Here is a 22,258-nt window from a genome sequence, read left to right as displayed (position 1 = left end):
AATAAGAAAAGAGGCCATGACCACAGGCTAAGCCCCTACCACATCCTTTTCCTGTCTGTATCACTAAGCATCTGTCATAGGAGCTAGAGCATAGCATAAGACAAAAAGGTCTGCACTGTGACCAGAGAGCAGGAGGGGAGATGCCTGCAGGAACAGATGGATCTAACAGTGTGGCATTAAAAGGCATAAGTTGAGGCTAGAGACATGGCGGTAAAAGCACTTGCCTGCGAAGCCTAAGGGCCCATGTTCTACTCTCCAGAGCCCGTGTAAGCCAGACATTCCAAGGTGAGGCAAGCACAAGGTTGCACATGCCCACTAGGTGGTGCAAGCATCTGGAGTTTGATTTCAGTGGCTGAGGCCCTGGCACACCAATTCTCTCTCTCTCTCTCTCTCTCTCTCTCTCTCTCTCTCTCTCTCTCTCTCACACACACACACACACACACACACACACACAAACACACACACACACACACACAAAATAAAAATTTTCTTTAAAAAAGGCATAAGTTGGCTAGTAGTCACAGGAGGACCTGGGTGCTCAGAACAAAGACAGATGGATTCCCTCTTCCTGGGAGATAGTGGGGAACTCTCTGAGATGGGGCTCACTGGGTCTTGTTGGGCCAAGGGGATCGCCCTAGAGAAACGTTGAATGAGAGGCTCTCCCTTCCCTGTGGTTTCCTCGTCCTTCTGCGAACTGGAATCTATGCCACCATGCTGTCCTCTTCAGCTCAGGGATCCCTTGGTTCCTAGTTTCTGGCTTTAAGTCTAGAGGTCTAGAGTTATGCAGATCACGGGAAAGGGGAAACCAAGGCACTGAGACTAGTCAGGTCTCTTGGCAAGTCTGGCATGAATGACTGCCCAGTGAAACCAGAACCTCCTTCCTCCCTCAAGGTTCCCTGCCCCTCAGACAGCGGGCTCTTAGTGTCTTGGCCAGGAGGAGAAAGAAAACAGGAACCATCTAAAGAGGCCCTATTGTTCCCCACTGAGTGACTCACGTGGAGAACGCTCTCTCCCCGTGCGACAGCACTCTTCCCACCGTGCTGCTCCCGGTGACTCACGGTGGCTAAAATCACAAGTCCTGTCCACTGTTCCTGGCTCCCTCCCGAGCTCTGAGAACGCTGGGCATCACTCAGGGCCTCCGGCTCTCCCAGGAGACTAGGAACAGAAGGGCCTAAGCAGACAGAAGCTCCTCCAAGCTGAGCAGATAATAGGAATCTGACTCCCTCTGACACACGGGAAGTGAAAGAAATGCCATTCAGTGTGTGAAATGTGCTGTCTTTTTATTCCTGGTGTGGCATGGGCATGGGGAGCGTCTACACAGGGGTAACCAGGAGGCCCCGGAGCTGAGGGTCCACAGGGCAGGGCAGGCAGAGAGTTCTGGTGAAGGCCGCTCAGCCTCTACTTCCAGCGCCCGGTAACTTTGGCCTTCCCACGGGTCTTGGAGCTGCAGGGGGGAGAAGGACCCCATGAGATGGGGAACACAGGCTGGGGTCTTCATGAGGTGAGGCAGGGACAGGCTGGGGATGCTGAGGGCTGAAAGGAGCAGCCTGGAGCAGGGGCAGCAGCCACCAAGGGGGAGAGAAGGAAGGTGTAAACTGACGGAGAGGAGGAAAGACTGGGGCTGGGGCCTTCTCAGGAGGACAGGGACAGGGAGGGCCAAAGGAGGGCCCCAGGCACTTACACTTTCTGGTTGTCATTGATCCTGTTCCGCAGAACATTGATCTGTAAGAAAACGGGGAACAAAAACAGGAAAAGTTGGGGCTCGTGGAGTTCAGCTCCGAGGAGCCTGCAATGAAGATGAGGGGACGTCTGCATAGCATCAGGGTGCAAGGGAAGGAGGAATGGGGGAGAAAGCACCTGAGCACTGTTGGAGGCCAGACGGGGTCAAGTACCTGAGTTAAATGGGTTGACAGGGGGATAGGGAGAAGGGCCTGAGGGACAGCAGGGGCAGGGGACCCAGTCAAGTCAGGGGTGTGGTGGGGGGCGGTTACAGCAAGCGGCTCACTTCATATTTCTGCTGCTTGAACTTTTCCTGCAGATCGAACTTCTCAGCCTCCAGATTGTAGATGCTCTGCCACAGCTCCTTGGCCTTCTCTCTGCGGGGAACACCGTGGGGACGGTGAGGGGTGACAGTGAGAGGCCCTCCTCACTGGCCTTCACCCTGGTCCTGGCCCAGCTCCCCAGGGCCCCAGTGGGCCCTTCCACCTTCAGGCCCACAGAGGGTACTCCCAGGGCAGGCTATGGGCCTCGCCCTCCTGGGTCTCAGATGGCGTGCCCATTGTTCAGGGACCAACACCAGAGGCTGTCAGGGCAGAGTGCTGAGAGCTGGGAGGAAGGGGAGAGGCCCTGTTGGCAGCGTGGACCTCTATTTCCACCTGCCTCCCGTCTCCTTAAGCAGGCAGGCCAGCTGGAGTTGGGACGGATGAAGGGCCCGCCCAGTTCTCTCTGCCCATCAGCAAAGCCTAAACAGGGAGTGGCCTGACCTCCCGGGACCCAACTCCTGCCCCAGCAACCCTCTGTGACAAATGTGTGAGGGAGCTGCACCCTCTGGTGGTTCTCAGCAAGAAATGCCTCCCCGTACCCCCCCCCCCCCTCCCCGCAACACACACACACACACTTCTCTGCGGCAGAGTGCCAGGAAGTGTCCCAAACAACTGGCCCCACCTCAGCTGGTCCTCGTTCAGGTGGTCGATGGCCAGCACCTTCCTTCTCTCCGCAAGGATCTTCTTCTTCTTTTCTCGCTCCGTCTGCCTCTTCCCGCTCTTCCGCTCCGTCTGACGTGGGTGATGGGTGAACGGGGGCACTTGGTTAGGGACAGCTCCTCTCTGTCCCCTGGCCCTCCCACTCCTCCCTACCCAGCGTGGGGGTGAGGCTTGCACAAAGTCAGGCTCTCATCCTCCTTGCAACACCCCATAGCACCGCCTGCTAAGACAGACAAACTAAGGCGAGGGTAAGAAAGGCCACCAAGGCCCTTCTCCTGTACCCAGCCAACCTCTTCCAGGCCTCTCCTCCTCCTCCTCCTCCACCCGCCACTCTCCCCTAGCAGAGCACTCTCCCTTCCCAAGGAGCACCCTAAAACTAAAGGGGAAAAGAGCACTTGAGGTTTTGTACCCACCTGGGCTTGCTAAGCCAGGAAACCATGAGAGAAAGACCCAGAGAGAAAGCCCGAGATCGCCACATAGACAGAGAGAGAAGGAAGGGCAGAAGGCAGGGGGACACAGGAAGGAGAAACATGATTCGCATGCTTAACAGAGTGTGCGGGGGTCTGAGGCTCAGGGCAGGGGCAATTTTGATGCGTCTGGCTGGTAGGATCACTGCAAAGACAGACGCTTAGATTTTGGAAATCTTAAGTGATGGTCTGAATCCTCCCCCCCAACCCATGCATTAGGAAGATCTATAGGTAGACTTTGAAAAGGAGAGATGAGTGTCCAGTAACAGACCACCCTACATCTCTGTAGCACTCTCTCCATGATCGCTCATCAGCCCTTCCACAGCATCAGGGCAACCAATAATGGGACCCTAGGAGGAAACTGAGGCTCAGAAGGCAGTTGCCTCACACTGCTGTATGCAGCAGAGTTGGCCTTCAACTAGAGCTCTGACTCCAGGGTCCAGGTCTCTCCTAGCTCTCCCTAGCCACCTCGAGGAGCTGGGGTGAAAGGCTCCAGCCTCGGCCCACAGCAGTCCACTCTTGGTAAGAGGTCATGGTCAGGCTGATAGCCAGCTCAGGGGCTGGACAACAAGAGGTCTCTAACTCCATCCACAGTAGTGGGCAATTTCTTTCTGGATCCAACTGAAATCAGCCTCAAGGGTACACCAGGACCTCCTGGTGCCCCCTGCTGCCTCCCCACATACCTTCTGAATGTAACCTCCAAAGTGCATCATGTTAGACAAAGCTTTCTTCTTCCGGGCCTCGTCCTCTGCCTTCTTCCTGTTCTCCTCCTCCTCGCGCCGGGCCTTCTCTTCCTGGTCTCAGGGAAGGGACAGAAGAGGGTAGATTAAGGAGACCGGTGGGAAACTTGCCTCTGGGCTGACGTGTGTTCTTTGCAGGTGAGATCGTCCCCTGCTGGACAGGGAGTTCTGAGGTACTGCCGGACACAGGACGGGCTATAGTTTACAGAGTGGATGAAATGAATGAATGTGTGAAAGAGGTCTTGATTCCCACCATGCTCTCAGGCCTATTGCTTTGGCTGCACAGGAAGGTGACAGACTCTTAGTTCCCGGGCAGCCTGTACTGGAGAAGGGATGAGGACTGGAGTGTCTTAGGATGTCACACATGAGAACCAGTCTGTCCTTTCACTGGTAAGCTCTCAGAGCCAAAACAATGGCTCACGCTTATGTGATGAATTCTGCCTCTTGAATATCGGTGCATGTTGAGGGGGGCTTGGCTCTGCAGGAGCCGAGCATCAGGGGCTCCACGGGCCAACCCCGGGGCCACTCACCGCCAGGCGGTTCTGCCGTTCCTTCTCCCGCTCACTGCGAATGCGCTGCTGCTCGGCCCGCTCTGCCCGCCGCTTTTCCTAGGGCGAGAGGCAGGGGCTCCCGAGTGTGCCTGGGAGGGGCTCATCCTAAGGCTTAGAGACCTGGAGGTGGGCTTCCTCGCACACATCTCTCAGTCTCTCCAGGGGCACAGATGGAACACCACCCCCCCGCAAAGGAGCACCCTGTCTGCGTCAGGACAGGCAGTCAAGGACCCATTGGGAAACATCAGGGGGCTTCGCCAGTCTCCAAGGACTACACTCCCACCTCGTCCCCTGCCCTGCCCCAAGGCGGCTGCTCTGGGGATTTCAACAGTCATTCCACAGACAGCAGGGCCTCATTTGGCCCTGCCTAGATCCAGAAATGATCAGACTCAGCTCCTGCTGTGGAGCAGTATCCGGGCTGGTGGGGCAGATGGCAGATGGCAGGGACCCAAGGAGAGCAGCCCAGCGATGCAGGGTCCCGAAGGAGAGCTGCATCCAGCAGGCACCAGGGCAGAGGAGAGAGTGGCTGTGGAGCCGGGTGGGGAGGGTGACACCTACGATCCTGTCTTTGAGAGAAATGAGCTCCTCCTCCTCCTTCTTCCTGTTCTCAAAGTGAGCCTCGATGAGTGTCTGCAGCTCATTCAGGTCCTTCTCCATGCGCTTCCTGTGGATGTCCTGTGGGCAGAGCCAGGGCTGAGAGGCCGCCACCCCCACAGTCCAGGGAAGAGGTGGGTGGGCTCAACGTGAAAGGGGCTGGCAAAGCCTGGGTCTTAAGCTGTGCTCAGGCTCAAGGGCTGCCAACCAGCTGGCTTATGCTAAGCACCATCCCACCTGCAACCTACCCCCCAGCCCACAAGTTCAGGATCTATGCCTGTCTTTCTGTCTGTCTGTCTCTCTCTTTCCTTTTCTTCTTCTCCCTTCTTCCCTCTCTCCCTCCTTCTCTCCTCTCTTTCTCTCTCTCTCATCAGATCCCTTGTGAGCACCCCCAGACCCGCTCTGGCTGCAGTCATCACTCACATCAAAGTCCACCCTCTCTCCATCAGGGATCTTGGGTGGCACCAAGGTGGGCATGAATAGCCTGCTGGAAAGAGGAATGACAAGTCAGGGTCACCAACCCCACATGGGACCTGAGGGACTGTGAGCGCCTGGGGCTGCCAGGGCCTTCTTCCTGCCGGGACTTCCACCACCACAACGATGTCAACGCCAGTGCCGACCACGCTGGTTCATGCCTGGCACCAAGGTCATTTCACTTCATCCTCTCAGTAGGCCCCTGGTGTGGGTAGCGCTAGTCTCTGTTAGGAAAGCTGAGGTTGAGAGAGTAGCTGGCTCAAAACCACACAGCGGGGAAGCAGAGAGACTGGTCTAAGATGGCACGCTGGGGTGGGTCTCGGGTCCAGCAAAGGAAGGACAAGTGAATAGACCTGGAACCAATGTGGGCCGAAGTAGGAAGAAGCCACGGGGGTGCTGAGACATCACTTGCTGGCAGAATAAACATCACCGAGAGGAAAACGTTCCTCGTCTCCCAACCTGCCACAACACCCATCGCCTCCAGATGTGTCTCTGTGCGTGGGACCATGCCGCCCAGCTCTGCCCCTTTGCAGCTCTCTGAAACTGCCATGTCATGCCTAGACTGGCATGTTTTCATGGCTTAGCACCTCCAATTTGCCTCTTTTTCTCCCCTCCGCCAGGGTGGAAGATGTTCTAGCCACACTGTGCCATAGGGCCGTGACTAGCCTATCCCTTCTCTGCAAATGAACATAGCCTTAGCCATGCCAGTGTATGGGGTGCCTAGCCACACACCCCTCACAGAACCTTGTGCACTAAACAAGCTTATGTGGTGGTTTATGCCTGAAACACCTGCAGCTCACGTTGATTACACCATGTATACTCCTGTCCCCTCCTTGACACCCACACTCACTGGAATCTTCTCCTGCGGACTTACCACCAGTGCAACCCACTCACCTGGGCTTGGGTTTGGACTCCTCCACTGGGCCATCTGGAGTAGGAAGAAGCACATATGTACACAGTCAGGAAATCAGAATCTAGTCCCTGGTACACACCCGTGAGCTGGGAACCTGGGAGCCCCCATTTCCTCATTCCAACAGGAAGTCCCTTCTAACCCTGGGGAACCCCAAATTCCAGGAGCATTGGTAAGCATGAAGACAGCCACGAGGGGAGGTCACAGAGAGCAGCTGTGTCTACAGAGCCAGCACGCTCAGCACGGAGCCGCAAAGCCCTCTTTTCATTCACCAGTTCTGGGCTGGGCAGACTGCTTCTCGCTCGTCACAGTGAGGAGAAAGGAGGTCCTGCGGGCAAGTCCCCAGGGGTCCTGACCCTAGAATCCCATTCCAAGTCTGCCTCCTGGTATGCACGCAGGACTTCCTGGGGCCCACAGTGCCAGGGAGCGGGTAGGGTAGGATTCCATGTTCCCAATAACTGTCCCTCCTGTGCAGGAGTGTTCAGCCAGCGAGCAGCCCGATAGAGGCTGGAGCCTGACAAGGACCGCATGGGCCGTGTATGACCTGGAAATCCATCCTAGAAATACCGAAGCCTGCTAACGTTTTGCCTGGATGCCATAGAGTGTGAATATGACGTTCAAGTCCCAATGGCCTGCTCATACCAGAAACTAGACACTGCTCCCCTGTCCTGCTGGGTACCAAGACAGCTTTTCTGGGATGAAGAAGGCAAAGCGTTAGAGGGGAGTCCCCTAGAACCTTCAAAAAGGGTTAGAGGTGATTCCCCCAGACCCTTCAAAAAGGTTTAGAGGTGAGTCCCCCAAGCCCTTCAAAAAGGGTTAGAGGGACTGGGCATGGTGGCGCACTCCTTTATTCCCAGCACTAAGGAGTCAGAGGTAGGAGGGTCGCTGTAAGTTTGAGGCCACCCTGAGACTACATAGTGAATTCCAAGTCAGCCTGGACCAGAGTGAGACCCTACCTGGAAAACCCAAAAAAGAGGGGGGGGGTTAGAGGGAAGTCCCTCCAAATCCTTCAAATATCTCCTATCTTGGAAGGAGCCCCACAGGCAGTCTCCCCCAAATCCACTGTGAGGGGTTCCTTTGCAGCCCCAAACCTCTCTTCTCATGTCCAGCGGCCCTTACCTTCTGCCTCTTTGGCTTCTTCCCCTGGACCATCCTCTAAACAAAACGAGAAATCCACAGAAGGCATGTTCTGAGCTTAAATCCTTCTAGAACATTTCCCTTACCAATACACAGGGTCAGCCAGCCGTCCTGCACACACATGTGTCCTAGGCCCAAGACTGCTTGGCATGAAACACTTGATCAGTGTTCATCAACTGGGCAATGGACTGCTGCCTCCCAACCCAGACCGAAGGCCCGGGGACACGGGGCAGAGAATTCGTTGCTTCCAGGTTTCTGGTAACCACCAGTGCCCCGGAGCCCCTTACCCCTTCAGCCCAGGGTCATACCTTCTGCTTTGGTCTCCTCAGCCTCAGCCTCAGCCCCGTCAGCCTCCTCTTCCACCGCCTCCTCTTGCTCTAGAGAGGGGAACCGGACACTGTGAACAACTCATCTCCGCTTGCGTCATCAGGCAGCACCCAGGACAGACAACAGACAGACAGACAGGAAGGGTGGACAGGGTCAGCGGTATGCAGATCCGCATGAATTTGAGAGCCACCAACGAGAATGACAGACAGAGCTGTTTGGTTCCTGACTTAAATCAGAAGTCAGAAAACCAGAGCCCAAGGCTGCATCCATCTCAACACTACGTGAGCCAGGGTTCACGGGCACAAAGCCTCACTCACTTGTCTACCCTGACTTCCAAAGCCACACGGCTGAGTTCATGCGACAGAGACAGTGGCCTGCAAGCCCAAACATTCCCTGCTATTTATGTCCTTTGCAAGAGCAGTAAAACACAACAGCAGGGTGCCGATGAATACCCCAAATTTGCCTTTCTTAGAGTTTGGTTATCAATCCTTCCCCATGTAGAGACCTGTTTCCTACCTGACGGCTACAGGACGGGCTAGGGTTTGAGGGTGTAATGAGTACTGTGGGGAGCACCAAAGATGGGAGGGGCAGCCAGACCCCTTGTGGGGAACCAAATTAGAGTGGGGGCCCACAGGGCTCCCTTCTGCCCAACTTATCTCTCCCTACCCCAGACACTTTTCTGGTGACATGATTCTCCCCCATTCCCCAGGTTTCTACCCTGGATGTTCCACCCAGTGTCTGGAGCACAGGACAGACCCTGTTTAAGGCGAGTCTGAGGCCAGGTGTGTTGGGAAATCTCTGCCGTGGACCCAGCGACTCTGCACGTCTAGACAGCCTCCCTCTGTGTCTAAAAGAAACCAATTCCACGAGGCCGAGATGCCCAGCATCAGAGATCTGTGCTCGCCACAGGGCTGCCAGGAATTTCTATTTTCATCCATTTGTTGGCAGGATGTGGGCCCCGCCTCTCCCCTGCATTTGGAGGGGATAAACTGGGGAGACAGGATGCCACCCAGACCACGGTCCTGCCTGGTGGAAGTGCTATGTGACACGCAGTGATGGACAGAGCGAAGAAAACACCTCAGGAAGGAAGGTAGAAAGGGCACCTCCACTCCCTGCCTCATCCTCTCTGGCCTTTCTTCCTATGGCACAGGCCTCTCTGATGCCCGGGCTTGCCTCCTCTTTCATCCATGCAGGAGGTTTATTCAAAAAATATCCTTCCAGTAGGTGTGAAAGAAGAGGAACAGCCAGGAAGGACAGAGCTAGTCTAGACCTCTGGTTTCTCTAGGTCACACCGCCCCTTATCACATGGTCCTGTAGCAACCCAATGAGTGGCTCATACTCACTGACACCCTGGGACACCGTACCTCGGGACATCACTGTAGGAGGGCCTGTTCTAAAATTGAGCTCCAGTCTGTCTCCTTTGCCCTCTCGCTACCCCTGGGAACAGGTCCAGCTTTGCCCCACCGCTCAGCAGTGCGCGTCTGAAGGCTGACACCATATCCTCTCTGTTCTGTCTCCAGTTCCCCTGTTGCCTTTCAGTGACTGTCCACAGGGCTATAGCTCTGGCCACTGAGCCTGGGGACAGGGAGGAGCTCCACACAGAATCCTGGCATGTGCAGAGGAGCAGCTGGAGCGACTCATTCCTGCCACCGGTGTCCCTCTATGTCCACGTTTGGAACAGGTTAAGAAGATTAGACAACTGAGGTCCTTCCCATTGCCCATCCCAGAGAACAGACACAAAGGACAGACACGAAGGTTGGGGTCCTGGCCCCTTCGATGCTGGGAAGGTTATGCCTGGACCACCCAGTGCTCTCCACCCCAAACCCAGAGCCCCGGATGAGCAGGAGAGCAGGGAGGAGGGGGCCGGGTAGGGAAAGCTGTACTACCGTCTTCGTCCTCTTGCCAGTATTCCTCTTCTGGGTTCAGGGGGTGGCAGCCACAAAGGGAAGAAGCAGAAGAGGTTAGTGCAACAAGCCCCGGGCAGCAGCAGCAGCGTGAGCCGCAGTGGCCTCAGAGTTAAGCCTGAGCGCCGATTCCCAAGCCACCGTTTCAGCAACATGCCCCACTCATTTCTCAGTGACATCCCTGGGCCTCGGACACCTCCCAAGCAAGATGGAAACGATGACAGTGTCTTCCCAAGCACCGTGAGAACTGAGTGACACCATGCGTGTAACCCAGCAGTTCAGGCCTGGCATGTGGAGGGCACTAACTGGCCTGGTCCTCCTTCTGAACCAGGAGCTCTGGGCTTCCCTGTCACTAAGAGAGAGACCCACCAAGAACAGAGAGTGGGGAACAATGCACTTCCATCAAACTTGCCTCACCTTCCCGCCTTGAGTGAGGCTTCAGGGAATCCCATAAAACACCTGCAGACTCCTAGAATCACACTTAGACCAGCCTCTCTGGGAACCAGACCCAAGGATCTAGCCTGGCCTGTTGGAAGGAACTGTCCCATAAAAAGCAAACCTGGGGCTGGAGAGCTGGCTTAGCAGTTAGGGCATTTGCCTGCAAAGCCAAAGGATCCCAGTTCCATTCTCCAGCACCCACTTAAGGCAGATGCACAAGGGGCGCATGCATCTGGAGTTTGTTTGCAGTGGCTGGAGGCCCTGGTATACCCATTCTCTCTCTCTCTCTTTCTCTCCCTCTTTTTTCTCTCAAATAAATAAATAAAATATTTTTTTAAAAAAAAAGCAGGGGCTCGAAGGATGGCTTAGGGGCTAAGGCATTTGCCTGCAAAGCCAAAGGACCCAGATTTGATTTCCCAGGACTCACGTTAGCCAGATGCACAAGGGGGTGCACACATCTGGAGTTTGTTTGCAGTGGCTAGAGGCTCTGGTGTGCCCATTCTCTCTCTCTCTCTCTCTCTCTCTCTCTCTCTCTCTCTCTCTCTCAATCTCTCTTTCTCTCTCCCTCCCTCCCTCCCTCCCTCCCTCCATCCATCCATCCATTCCTTCTTCCCTCTTTCTCTGTCAAATAAATAAATAAAAATAAAATATTTAAAAAAAAAAACAGCAAACCTGTACTCATAATTTGAAGAGATGGACTATCCTTCCCTGTTGTTCTAGATACAAATATCTGCCAAGGAAGAGCTCACAGCAGTGGTACAAACCTCTCTTCTAGAAAGGACCCTCAGGAATATCTACTCCATAGGCCTCTGCCACTCATCTGGAGCCGGCCCTCCCTTGACAGCTGACTGCCAGGTCCTGGGCTGGGACTGGGGAGTCTGTTGCAGGCCATGCACAGCAAGCAAAGCCACCACAGGTGCTGCATGGAGCTCAGTGGAGGAACACTTTAGTTCCAAGCCATGTACTTCTGTGTGAAGCCACCAAATTGGTCTCAAATCCCAATGAGGTCTGTTGTCCAAACCCCACCACACCAAATCTGCGGTGATCCTCCAAGGCAAAGGAACCCCAGACAGACCAGGAGTCCATTCTCCAGCAAAAGTTGTAGCCAGCTAGGTTTTTGATGCAAAAAGTGTTTCTGGGGCTAGAGAGATGGCTCAGCAGTTGAGGCGCTTGCCTGCAAAACCTAAGGACATATGTTCAACTCTCCAGGTCCCCTGTAAGCCAGACACTAATGGTGATGCAAGCACACAAGGTCACACATGTGCACGAAATGGCACATGCGTCTGGAGATTGCTGGAGGCTCTGGTGAACCAATTCATTCATTGCATTCTCTCTCTCTCTCTCTCTCCCCCTGACTCACTCTCCCTCATTAAAAAAAAAAAAAAAAAAAAAAAAAAAAAGTATTTCTGAAGCTGGGTGTCGTGGCTCACACCTATAATCCCAACACTTGTGAGGCTGCGGCAGCAGGATTGCCACAAGCCTGATACCAACCTGGGCTAAAGAGAAAGACCTTGTCTTTTAAAAATGGGTTGGGGCTGGAGAGATGGCTTAGCAGCTAAGGCTCTTGCCTATGTAGCCTTAGAACCCAGGTTTGATTCCTCAGTACCCATGCAAGCCTGATGCACAAGGTGGCGTATGTGCCTGGAGTTTGTGTACAGGGGCTAGAGGCCCTGATGCACCCATTTTTTTTTCTCTCTCTCTCTCCCTCTCTTTTTTCTCTCAAATAAATAAATATATTTTTTTAATTTTTATTTATTTATTTATTTGAGAGCGACAGACACAGAGAGAAAGACAGATTGAGGAAGAGAGAGAGAGAATGGGCGCGCCAGGGCTTCCAGCCTCTGCAAATGAACTCCAGACGCATGCGCCCCCTTGTGCATCTGGCTAACATGGGACCTGGGGAACTGAGCCTCGAACTGGGGTCCTTAGGCTTCACAGGCAAGCGCTTAACTGCTAAGCCATCTCTCCAGCCCAAATAAATATTTTTTAAAAATAAATAAATTAAATATAAACATTAAAAAATAGGTTTGGATGAGATGGGTCACCCCTAACTCAATCAAGTCATTACAGAGAAAGTGGTGACATGAATACTGCCAGCCTGAAAAGAAGTTCCAGGGCAACAGTGCCAGTCACTCAAACCTCATCAAAACAGAGACCCAGAGTGACAGAGAAAGCAACACTAATTCAGATCCCTATCTTGTCTGCCAAGGCTGAGGGAACATTTTGGGAGAAGGGGTAGAAAGACTGTAAGAGCCCCCGGGGTAGGAGGGAATAGCCCGAGGCATGGTATCTCTTCCTCTCCACAGAGACAGACTCAGCCCTCTTGGTCCCCACAATGGGTACTAATAACCCCACCACAGAGGGTCTCCTCAGCAGAATTGGAGTGGGGGAGAAAGTGGTTTAAGAATGCAACCTTCATTTAAAAAAATCAATAAATAAGCCAGGAGTGGTGGTGCACGCCTTTGATCCCAGCACTCAGGAGGCAGAGGTAGGAGGATCACTGTGAGTTCAAAACCACCCTGAGACTACATAGTGAATCCCAGGTCAGCCTGGGCTAGAGCGAGACCCTACCTAGAAAAATCACAAAAAAAATCAATAAATAATAAAAACATTTTAATGGGTTGAGAGGCTGGAAAGATGGCATAGTGGTTAAGACAGTGCCTGCAAAGGCTGACGACCTGAGTTCCATTCCCCAGGGTCCACGTAAAGCAAGGTGCACAAAGTAACACCTGCACCTGGAGTTTGTCTGCAGTAGCTGGAGACCCTGGTGCACCTGTTCTTTGTCTCTCTTCTCTCTCTCTCTCTCTCTCTCTCTCTCTCTCTCTCTCTCTCTGTTTGCAAATAAAAATATATTTTTAAATTTTATTTTATTTATTTATTTTACATGAGACAAATAGAGACAAGAAAGAGAGAATGGGCGCACCAGGGCCTCTAGCCCCTGCAAACAAACTCCAGACACATGTGCCACCTTGTGCATCTGGCTTATGTGGGATCTGGGAAATTGAACCTCAGTCCTTAAGCTTTGCAGGCAACTGTCTTAACTGTTAAGCCATCTCTAATAGGTTGGGGATTTAACTCAGGGGTCAATGTGCTCTTGCAGGGTTTAATGTCCTTTGAGAACCCAAAATGACTCCAGAGAGACCTTTGTGTTGCACTTATGAATTCCCCTCCCAGCTTTTCTTTGGGTAGATGGCCCAGAACAGGCCTAAATTTTTGTGGGCTCAGTTGGGACTGGAGGAAGGTTTCAATCATTTCCCAAGTCAAGCTCCCAGGATGGGAAGGCCAGGGTGTTCATCCAGGAAGAGAGGACCCCAAAACGGTGATGTGTCATCTTATTCAAGAGTGGGGTGCAACAAGATGGACCTTTATTTCATACCTGCAGTCCAGGTAGCCAAGCACCTTCATATCCATAAAAGCATTTGAAAAAGTGTTAAATGGAATGTCCTTGCGTTCGATCATGGAGTGTTTTTTTTTTAAAGTAGCATTTCTCTTTTAGAGATAGATATGTGCCAAAATAGTAAAGCATAAAATGATATCTGGGAATGACGTGGGGTGTCTGCTGCAGAACTGGGGCAGGTGAGTGGAGATGAAAAATGGTCAGTCATGCATTGGTGACTATGAAAACGAGATAATGCATTTGTCTCAAGACCCAAACAACCAAGGTAGGGCTGTCTCTCATGTACTATCTCCAACTGTCAGAATTCAAGGTTGGGACGGACGGGCTGTTTCCCCAGCAATGTGTTCTCCAGACGCTCCTCCCCTCGGACTCCCTGCCTGCTCAAGGTACGTACCTTCCACGGCTTCTGCTCAGAAGAGAAGGCCGGGGCCGAAAGAGAAGAGAGAAGAGGTGGTCAGTTTCTGCCACGCTGTTCTCAGCCATCCAAGTGAGCAAGCATCCCCTTGTGCTTACCTTCCTGCCCCCTGGGCATGAAAGAAGACATTGTTGGGGTGTGTGCATGCTCTGCCACACGTACCCCTGCGTGCACACACGGGGGCCTTTTCCCGAAGCCAGCCCGTCTGCTTCTCTACGCCCGTCCTTACTTAACGGAGCCTCCCATTCCCACTCTTGCTCCTCAGCCTGCCCTGTACTGATCTCTCTTAGCTTGGCCACCCTGCCCAGCCAGCACCATCTACCTGTTTCTGCTCCTAACAAACCTGTATCTTCAACACTCTGCCCTCCTCCTTGCACCTCACCTCTGAGCTTCTCCTTTCTAGAAAGTCCTTCCCTCTCCAAAGTCATTAATTGTTCCCAGTGCTATCAAGTGAGGCCTGCCGTCTCCATATCTGCCTCTGACAAGGCACCCCAGCTTTCTCTCTCCCAGAGCTCCTATGCTATACTACCTCGGACCACCTCCGCATGTCACACCCCCTTGCTAATTCCCTCCATGCTTCTCTCTCAGCAGTCCAAAGGAAGAGGGGATTCCCCCAAGGGCTATCCCTGGGATGGGGTTGGATATCCTAACTGAACCCCACCTCTGGCTTTTCTCTAGGACAGGGCTGTGGGTGGACACTGTCGGGATGACTAGGGATCCAAGGCACAGTGATCACCCTTGGCCTGAGGTCAGGTTAGTGGGAGGGTGAGGGGAGAGCGCCATCAGTTCTGTGGCCTGGGGACAGTCATGGAACTGGGTAGTGCCAGTCCCCTAGCCAATAGGACCCTACTGACCCTGGGGCTGAGCTCTGTGTTCCCAAAGTTCCCAGCCTGAGGTCTGCCCAGGACCGACTGTTTGGAGGTATAGGAACAGGAAGGAAGAGGGGAAGCCAGTTTCAATGTTGGAAACAGCCCCAGCCACTTCCACTAGGATCCCAGGGTAGCTCCTTGGCCAGGTGTGAGGGCTGGGGTGGGGGGGGAGATGGCATCCCAGAGACAAGGTGACCCCAGATACTCACTCTTCGTACTCCTCCACTACCTCCTCCGTGTCAGACATGGTCTCCGTTCTCCCTCCAGAAAGAGAAAAATGTCATTCATTGTGGGCAAAATAAGAAGGCTGTCTTCCTCAGAAGCCCTCTGCCTAACCCCTGACTATAGAGGGGTCAGAGAGGGGCCCGGGAGTGACTGTTTCCTCCTCTGTGAGGGGGTGCCCATGACATTCTCATCGCAGTGGGGCAGCCAGCGGATCCACTTCATTCCCTGCCCGTGAGTAGGCATGAATTTGGGATTTCTGTTTGTAACCTTCAAAGCGGTGTTCACAAAGCTTCCCTCATTCCAACCTGCTTCTGCATTCAGGGGAGCAGAATGCTGATAGAGCCCCACCTCTGTGCCCCGCGAAGGACTGGCGGGATCAGCTCTGATCCTGCACGCCATGGAATGCAGCTCAGTGTACAAAAGGCAGGACACTGATACACCTGGCAATCTGGGGGATCCCTCAGAGAACCCAGCTGCTGGAGAAAAGCCAACTCCAAAAATACGTTCTAAGATTCCGTTTGTATAACATCCTTTTTTGGTTATTCATTATGTGTGCCAAAGTCTCTTGCTGCTGCAAACAAATGCATGTATGGCTTTTTGTGTCTGGCTTTCTGTCGGTCTTGGTGGAAATAAACCCTGGGCCGGCAGACTTTGAAAGCAAGTACCTTTAACCAATGAGCCATCTCCTGAGGCCCCCTGTGAGACATTCTTCTGCTTTTTTCTTTTTTCCTGAGGTAGGATCTCACTCTAGCTCAGGCTGACCTGGAATTCACTATGTAGTCTCAGGGTGGCCTCGAACTCATGGTGATCCTCCTACCTCTGCCTCCCCAGTGCTAGGATTAAAGGTGTGCACCGCCTCACCCAGCCTGGCAACATTCTTGATATAACAAAATTATAGGCATGGAGAACAGGTTGTCAGAGCTCGTGTGGAGGGTGGAAGGGAAGTGGGGATTATAATAAAAGTATATACCAGGGATCTTTGTGGGTCTTGACTGTGAGCATGAATACATGAACCTTCTCAGGTTAAAATTGGACAGAATTTGACACAAACATAGTACACGTGAAGCTGGGAAAATTTGAGTGACAACTTGGATTATTGCATCAGTGTCTATATCTGGGCTGTGATATCATACTATGTAGTTCTGTAATGTTTTCATATGGGCAAAGAGTACAAGAAGTTTGTCTGAAAAGAAAAATAAATTTCTTTGTATTGGTTTTGCAATTGATATTAAATCCACCCTACCTCGTTTAAGCGCTTGCCTGTGAAGCTTGAGGACCCCGGTTCGAGCCTTGATTCACCAGGATCCACGTTAGCCAGATGCACAAGGGGGCGCACACATCTGGACTTCATTTGCAGTGGCTAGAGGCCCTGGGGCGCCCATTCTCTCTCTCTCTCTCTCTCTCTCTCTCTCTCTCTCACTCTCTCCTTCTTTCTCTCTCTGTCTGTTGCTCTCAAATAAATAAGTAAAAATAAACAAAAAAAATTTTTTTTAATTCCCATTAAAGGGTCTGGAGAGATTGCTTAGAGTTTAAAGCATTTGCCTGCAAAGCCAAAGGACCCTGGTTCAACTCTCCAGAACCCACATAAGCCAGATGCACAAGGACACACATGCATCTGGAGTTCATTGCAGTGGCTGGAGGCCCTGGCGTGCCCATTCTGTCTCTCTTTCTCCCCCTCTCTCTCTTTTTCTCTCTCAAATAAATAAATATATATATATATATATATATTAATTCCAATTAAAAAGCTTTCCCAGAGAACACATTTTGAGACCCTCCTCACTATACCAGGAGTAGATCTGTGGTCAGAGCCTCTGCCGGCATGTACTAAGGGTATTGGGGCAAGTCTGTATACGCAGACCTCCCGGCTGGGAGGGCTTTATGAGGAACCAGTGGAAATGAATGGAAGTTGGAGCATCAGGCAGGACCAGGTGTAACTATGTGCAGGTGTAGCTCAGGGAGGAGCCACAAGGAAAGGTAGAAAGAGCCAGGCTTTAGAGTGACACTAATCTGGTTTAGAATGCTGGCTCCCTGGTGCCTTTGCGTGTGTGTAACCTTGGAAGAGATGTTTCGCTACCCTACACTTTGGTTCCATTTATGATGTAATCTCCCCCTTTCTGGGGTGGATGAGATAGGCTGCAAAGATCAGAGCCCATGTAAAGTGCTTGGCCGAGGGTAGGCACTCAACTCATAGTGATTATAACCCAATCCAGAGCCCCAAACAGGTGCCTAGCCCAGGGACACCGTCACATTGAAATACGAACAGCACACCCTGTTGTTTGCAATCTGGCTGATCCTCCTGACAACTGTCAGGGTTGCAAGGGAGAAGGGATAATGTGACGGGTGGGAGAGGCTGGAGTAGAAGCAGACTGATGCACGGGACCACCCTTGCGTCTTCCTCCTGTCCTCCACTGGGGTCTGCCAACACAGAAGCCACCCTGCACAGCCTGTTGCAGTGTGGGGACAGGGGGGGCACACTTTCTCCAGTCCTCCCTGTATGTACCAAGAAGCTGCTAGTCCCATCTGTCACTTTGGGTAGAGACTGCCTAGAACCCAGGACCCACTGCAGCTTGGGTTGGTCTAGTTCTGCTTGGTGAGGGACAGGCTACAGCTAAGGAAGCAGAGAGGGCACGCCACGTGTCACAAGAGGTGATGGAGCCACATTCTGTTGAAAGAAGACTCAAACCCTAGATGCTCTCCAGCAGGATCTCCTGAGCACAGGCTGGATGGGAGTCTAGTGGCAGATGCACCTTGCCCAGCGACGCGGCCAGAACCTGTGACCTGAGAATGTGAGCTGCCACCTGTTCCCCAAAGGAGCCTGTTGCCTCAGGGAAGAGGAGAGGTCGTGGGGTCGGTGGCTGCCCCACGGCTTATGGTGGCCAGCTTCTCTCCAGCCCGGGAACCCCACGAGCTCGGAGTCATGGGGCTCCCTATGCTGGGCTCAGGGAAGATACAACAAGTTGGACTCCTCTCCTCGTCCCCAGAGCACCATCCAGCTCCTAAAATAGCACACAGACCACAGAGGCTGTAGGAGGGCTTTCAGCCAAAGGGGTGCAGCCAAGCCAGGTGGATCTGATAAAAAAGACGGGGAGGCTGAGACTGGGGCGGGGGGGGGGGGTTCCAGAACAGAAGGATCCTCACATTTCCACCAGCTGCTTGCCATCTTATTCCACTCACAGCAAGTGATTGGGGAGATAGATAGAATGGGCATGCCAGGGCCTCCAGCCATTGCAAACGAACTCCAGACCCATGTGCCACCTTGTGCATCTGGCTTACGTGGGACCTGGGGAACTGAACCAAGGTCCTTTGGCTTTGCAGGCAAATGCCTTAACTGCTAAGCCATCTCTCCAGCCCTTGAGACAGTCTCTTATAGTTCAAGTTGACCTGGAACTCACAACGATCCTCCTACCTCAGCCTCCCAAATGTTGTGATTAAAGGTGTGAGCCACCATACCCAACTTGGGGTCATATTTTTTGCGGGGGAGTAAAGCAAAACAAGAGAAGGCAGAAAGAAAATTGGCTTGGGGGTGGAGTGCTCAAGAGATCTGCATTTTAAACCCAGTTCTTGCTGTGTGGCCTTAAGTAAGTCACTTCAGCTCTCTGGCCTTTCAGTTGGTCTATCTATAAAATAGATGAGCTTCAAGTGCTGGTCTTCCAAAGTTTCTGAAGAACACAGGCCCTTATCCCTCAGTCTTTGTCCCCAACATACAGCTAGGATCTTGCTAGACTTATAGTTGTTAGACCACCAGGGGAGCAGAGGGACTGGGGAAGGGTGAGAACCCCCACACCCACCCCACACAGGTAACTTGATCCCCTTGGATTCTTCTCCTGCCCTAAGGGGAGGGTGACTTGCCCTGTGAGAAGAGGAATCCTAGAGGTCAGGTGGCTTCCCAGTTAGACTCCTGTGGAATGTGCTGGAAATTCCTTACACCCAGTGTCTAGGAATCAGAAAATCAGGGGAACCTTTCTTTGTCCACCAGTTCCAGGCACAGCGCAAAGTCCCTCTCTAAGAGTGTGTTGGTGTGGGGTGGGAGCAAGGGGCATTTTGGAGGGGACATAATGGGGCAGCTAGACCTAGGGTTAATCCTTTAATGCCAACAGGCTTGGCTGGTCCCATCAGCCCCCAAGGGCTGACAGCGGTTGTAGCTCTCCTCCAGGTAGGGGGATCAGGCCCAGCTACCACGCCAGGGGAACTCGCATGTATGCTTGGAGAGGCCCCAAGTGCTTGGAGACAGCATCTGAGTCCCTGGACACAAGAGCTAGGCCAACAGGATTCATCAGCTCTTAGGACAATGGTCTCATCCCTGTCTCCAGGCCTTTAGAAGAATGTGCCTGCCAAGTTCCAGGTGGCCCTTGATCCGGAGCAAGGGAATTGATGGAACAGTCTGGGGGAAATCCCTATCTCACATATCTGAACATATATATAGTACTTAAGGCAGACAGAGGCCCAGCAACGACCTAGACCACTCTGGAGAAAGGAAATTAAGACTCAAAGGTGGAAGAAAGTGACCTGTTCAAAACTATACAAAATACAGCATCTTCAATGGCAGACGGGCACCTTCAACCTCAGTCTCCAGCTGTCAATGCAGGCTTCCTCCTTTCCACTGCACTAGCCCTGGAGCCCAGCCCCAGGAACACCTCTGAATGTGATCCCCTCCAGGAGGGGCTGTGGATTTTCATCAATGTGGTGGCCAGAGGGGACACAGGCAGAGGCTGTGGAAAGGTACCAGAGCCAGGACCCTCATGTTCCCCCATCCTGCTATGCCCTTCTCTCAAGTTTCACCCCCATCTTACCTCGGATCGGGGCGGTACACAGGTCCTGAGATGTCTGCTCAGCCTCAGCAGGGACTGGCCCAGGGTAGGGACTGGAGAGGGCTTTAAGCAGGCATGTGGGCTGAGGCCTTAGGAGCCAAGCCCTTCAGTGGGAGGAATGTGCAGCAGGAGATGGGTTGGTGGGGGGGGGGGGAACCACAATGAGGGGTGTTGGCTGCTATTTTGGCAGGTGCCAGGCACAAGGCTAAAGGAACAAGTACCCCACGCCATATAAGCCCATGTGGCCCTCCAGCTGCTCAGATAAGCTATTTAAAACCAGAAGAGATATGTAGGGAACAGGCTTGTGACATAAACCAGCTGTCCCTCTTGAGAATCCTGATAAAGCAGATGCCAATGGCCCAGGCCTGGGAGGGCAGGGCTGGGGCGGAAGGCCACCTAGGAGAGCCTTCAGGAGCCTCTGCTCCGGGTCCTTGGGGGCAGAGGGCATGAGCTCCACTGAAACCAATGCTAGGGTTAAAGAGGTCTTCTGGGCTGCTGGCTGCTACGGGCCAAGTGGCCATGGGCAGATGGCAGGCTCTGCAGCCTTGGTAAGAGCATCTGTGAAGTAGATCTTCATGACTCCCACGGCCAGGTGCCACCACCTCCTCACAGAAGGGGACTGAAACTAGAGGAGGTCCGAACAGCCATTCTCCTCCAACAGCACCTGGGGTGTATGATGGAACTCAGAGAATTACTGGAAAATTCTTCCCTTAAAGAATAGTGACTACAAGCCGGGCGTGGTGGTGCACGCCTTTAATCCCAGCACTCGGGAGGCAGAGGTAGGAGGATCGCCATGAGTTCAAGGCCACCCTGAGATGACAGAGTTAATTCCAGGTCAGCCTGGACCAGAGTGAGACCCTACCTCAAAAAAAAAAAAAAAAAAAAAAAAAAGATTAGTGACTATGGCCTGGCCTAGTGGCTGCATGCCTTTAATCCCAGGAGGAGGATCGCCAGGAGTTCAGGGCCACCCTGAGACTACATAGTGAATTCCAGGTCAGCCTGGGCCAGAGTGAAACCCTACCTCAAAAAGCCAAGGGGAAAAAGAAAATTAGTGGCTACAGCCACCCACGGCAAATGCCTTTCACTACTTGCTCACGGTATCTTCCGTTCCACCAGGTCAGGGCCAGGGGTTGTATGTGTATGTTCACTAGCCCCCGAGGAGGGCCTGGCACGAGGTGGGGTGAGTGTGTAAGGAAAGTGAAACCAAAACAAGGGGGAGCTGAGCGGACTCTCCCCTTCTAGGTCTCTGGAATCCGGGTCCCATCCTGGATATGCCCACATTTCCCCAGGTGCCTGGGGCCCCGGTGCCCTTGCTCTTCCAAGCCTGTTAGTGCACTGTTCTCGTCTGCCTTCCTCGGTCAAAGCAAGCCAGCTTCACCATCTCTGCCCCCACCCTCCTCTTGCCTGACCACATGACCAGCTTCCCCTGAGCGCCATCCCTCATTTCTGCCACCTGGAGTGGCACACTCAGTCCTTGAGGCAATCTTCACAGAGATGGAGAGACGGCTCACTGGTTAAAGGTGCTTGTACATAAAGTCTGCAGCCTGGGTTCAATTCCCCAGGACCCATGTAAGGCCAGATGCACAAAGTGGTGCATGAGTCTGGAGTTTGTTTGCAATAGCAGGAGGCCCTGGAATGCCCATTCTTTCTCTCTCTCTCTCTCTTTTTTTTTTTTAGTATCCTCTGCATACAGGGCTTCCAAGCAGCTAGCAGACGCCTGCCCAGCACTGAGCTGTCACTGTCCCTAGCAGGCTGACCCCCACCCCATGAGGGTGACATTCTGGAAGAGGGAGGCCTCGGGGAAGTGGAGGCTTTGGGCAGAGGTGGAGGAAGGGAGCAGATTCACAGAGGAACCGTGAGGAAGCCAGGCTCTTCTGAAACATCTCCCACAAACTACCATGCCACCACCTTGACTTGTGCCTGGGCCTCTAATCGCATAGACCTTAGGAGTTGTTTCTGTGAAGTTCAGTTCCTTGAACTGCTCCCATGGGTCACTGTGCCCAGAAAGCCCAAACAACTTCCAGACAGGACATGGCTGGCCTTGATGAACAGACTCCCGAAAGAGGGATCCAAAAGTCTTCCCATACCCAGCCCCCCATCCCTCTTGGAAAACCCCAGTGGGGTATTAGTTTCTGCAGACCGTAGGTGTGAAGCTTTATCCAGACAGCTGTGGGGCAGCCATTTAACCAAGGAGAGAGGCCAGCAGCCATCCAGAAGGCACAGATGAAGCCAGACCAGCCTGAGAGGAAGCAGCGCATGGCCGGGTATTTGTAGACTGGAATACCCACAGGACGACAGGG

The 22,258-nt window shown here is 53.1% G+C and overlaps 1 protein-coding gene across 4 annotated transcripts; it reads right to left on the bottom strand.

Moving 5' to 3' along the window:
• Positions 1-1,259: 1,259 nt before the first annotated feature.
• Tnnt2 (troponin T2, cardiac type) lies at positions 1,260-20,034 on the bottom strand. 4 transcript variants are annotated; one of them, XM_045152197.1, is made up of 16 exons: positions 19,941-20,034; positions 15,135-15,182; positions 14,155-14,165; positions 14,036-14,047; positions 9,789-9,818; positions 7,884-7,952; positions 7,558-7,593; positions 6,423-6,456; positions 5,478-5,541; positions 5,019-5,135; positions 4,440-4,517; positions 3,853-3,963; positions 2,665-2,774; positions 2,006-2,096; positions 1,682-1,722; positions 1,260-1,444 (listed from the first exon to the last, which is right to left on the bottom strand). In XM_045152197.1, the coding sequence occupies exons 2-16, from the start codon at positions 15,170-15,172 to the stop codon at positions 1,399-1,401; spliced, it is 888 nt and encodes a 295-aa protein (XP_045008132.1). In that variant the 5' UTR covers positions 15,173-15,182; positions 19,941-20,034; the 3' UTR covers positions 1,260-1,398. The 4 variants fall into 4 exon arrangements, with proteins under 4 accessions (XP_045008132.1, XP_045008131.1, XP_045008135.1 ...); XM_045152196.1 differs by having other exon boundaries at positions 15,135-15,186; positions 19,941-20,030; XM_045152200.1 differs by lacking the exon at positions 9,789-9,818 and having other exon boundaries at positions 19,941-20,033.
• Positions 20,035-22,258: the final 2,224 nt, after the last annotated feature.

This window comes from Jaculus jaculus, chromosome 1 (assembly GCF_020740685.1).
Source record: "Jaculus jaculus isolate mJacJac1 chromosome 1, mJacJac1.mat.Y.cur, whole genome shotgun sequence".
NCBI lineage: Eukaryota > Metazoa > Chordata > Mammalia > Rodentia > Dipodidae > Jaculus > Jaculus jaculus.
The sequence above is the reverse complement of the archived record's forward strand: the minus strand, read 5'-3'. Positions and strand labels throughout refer to the sequence as shown.

Excerpts from the sequence above, each read along its gene's own strand:
- Tnnt2 (XM_045152197.1), bottom strand. The coding sequence starts at position 15,172 with ATGTCTGACACGGAGGAGGTAGTGGAGGAGTACGAAGA. Across the intron at positions 7,953-9,788 it reads CTGGCAAGAGGACGAAGACG|AGCAAGAGGAGGCGGTGGAA; the intron begins GTAGTACAGCTT and ends TCCCCTCTCTAG. Across the intron at positions 4,518-5,018 it reads TTTCTCTCAAAGACAGGATC|GAAAAGCGGCGGGCAGAGCG; the intron begins GTAGGTGTCACC and ends CTCTCGCCCTAG.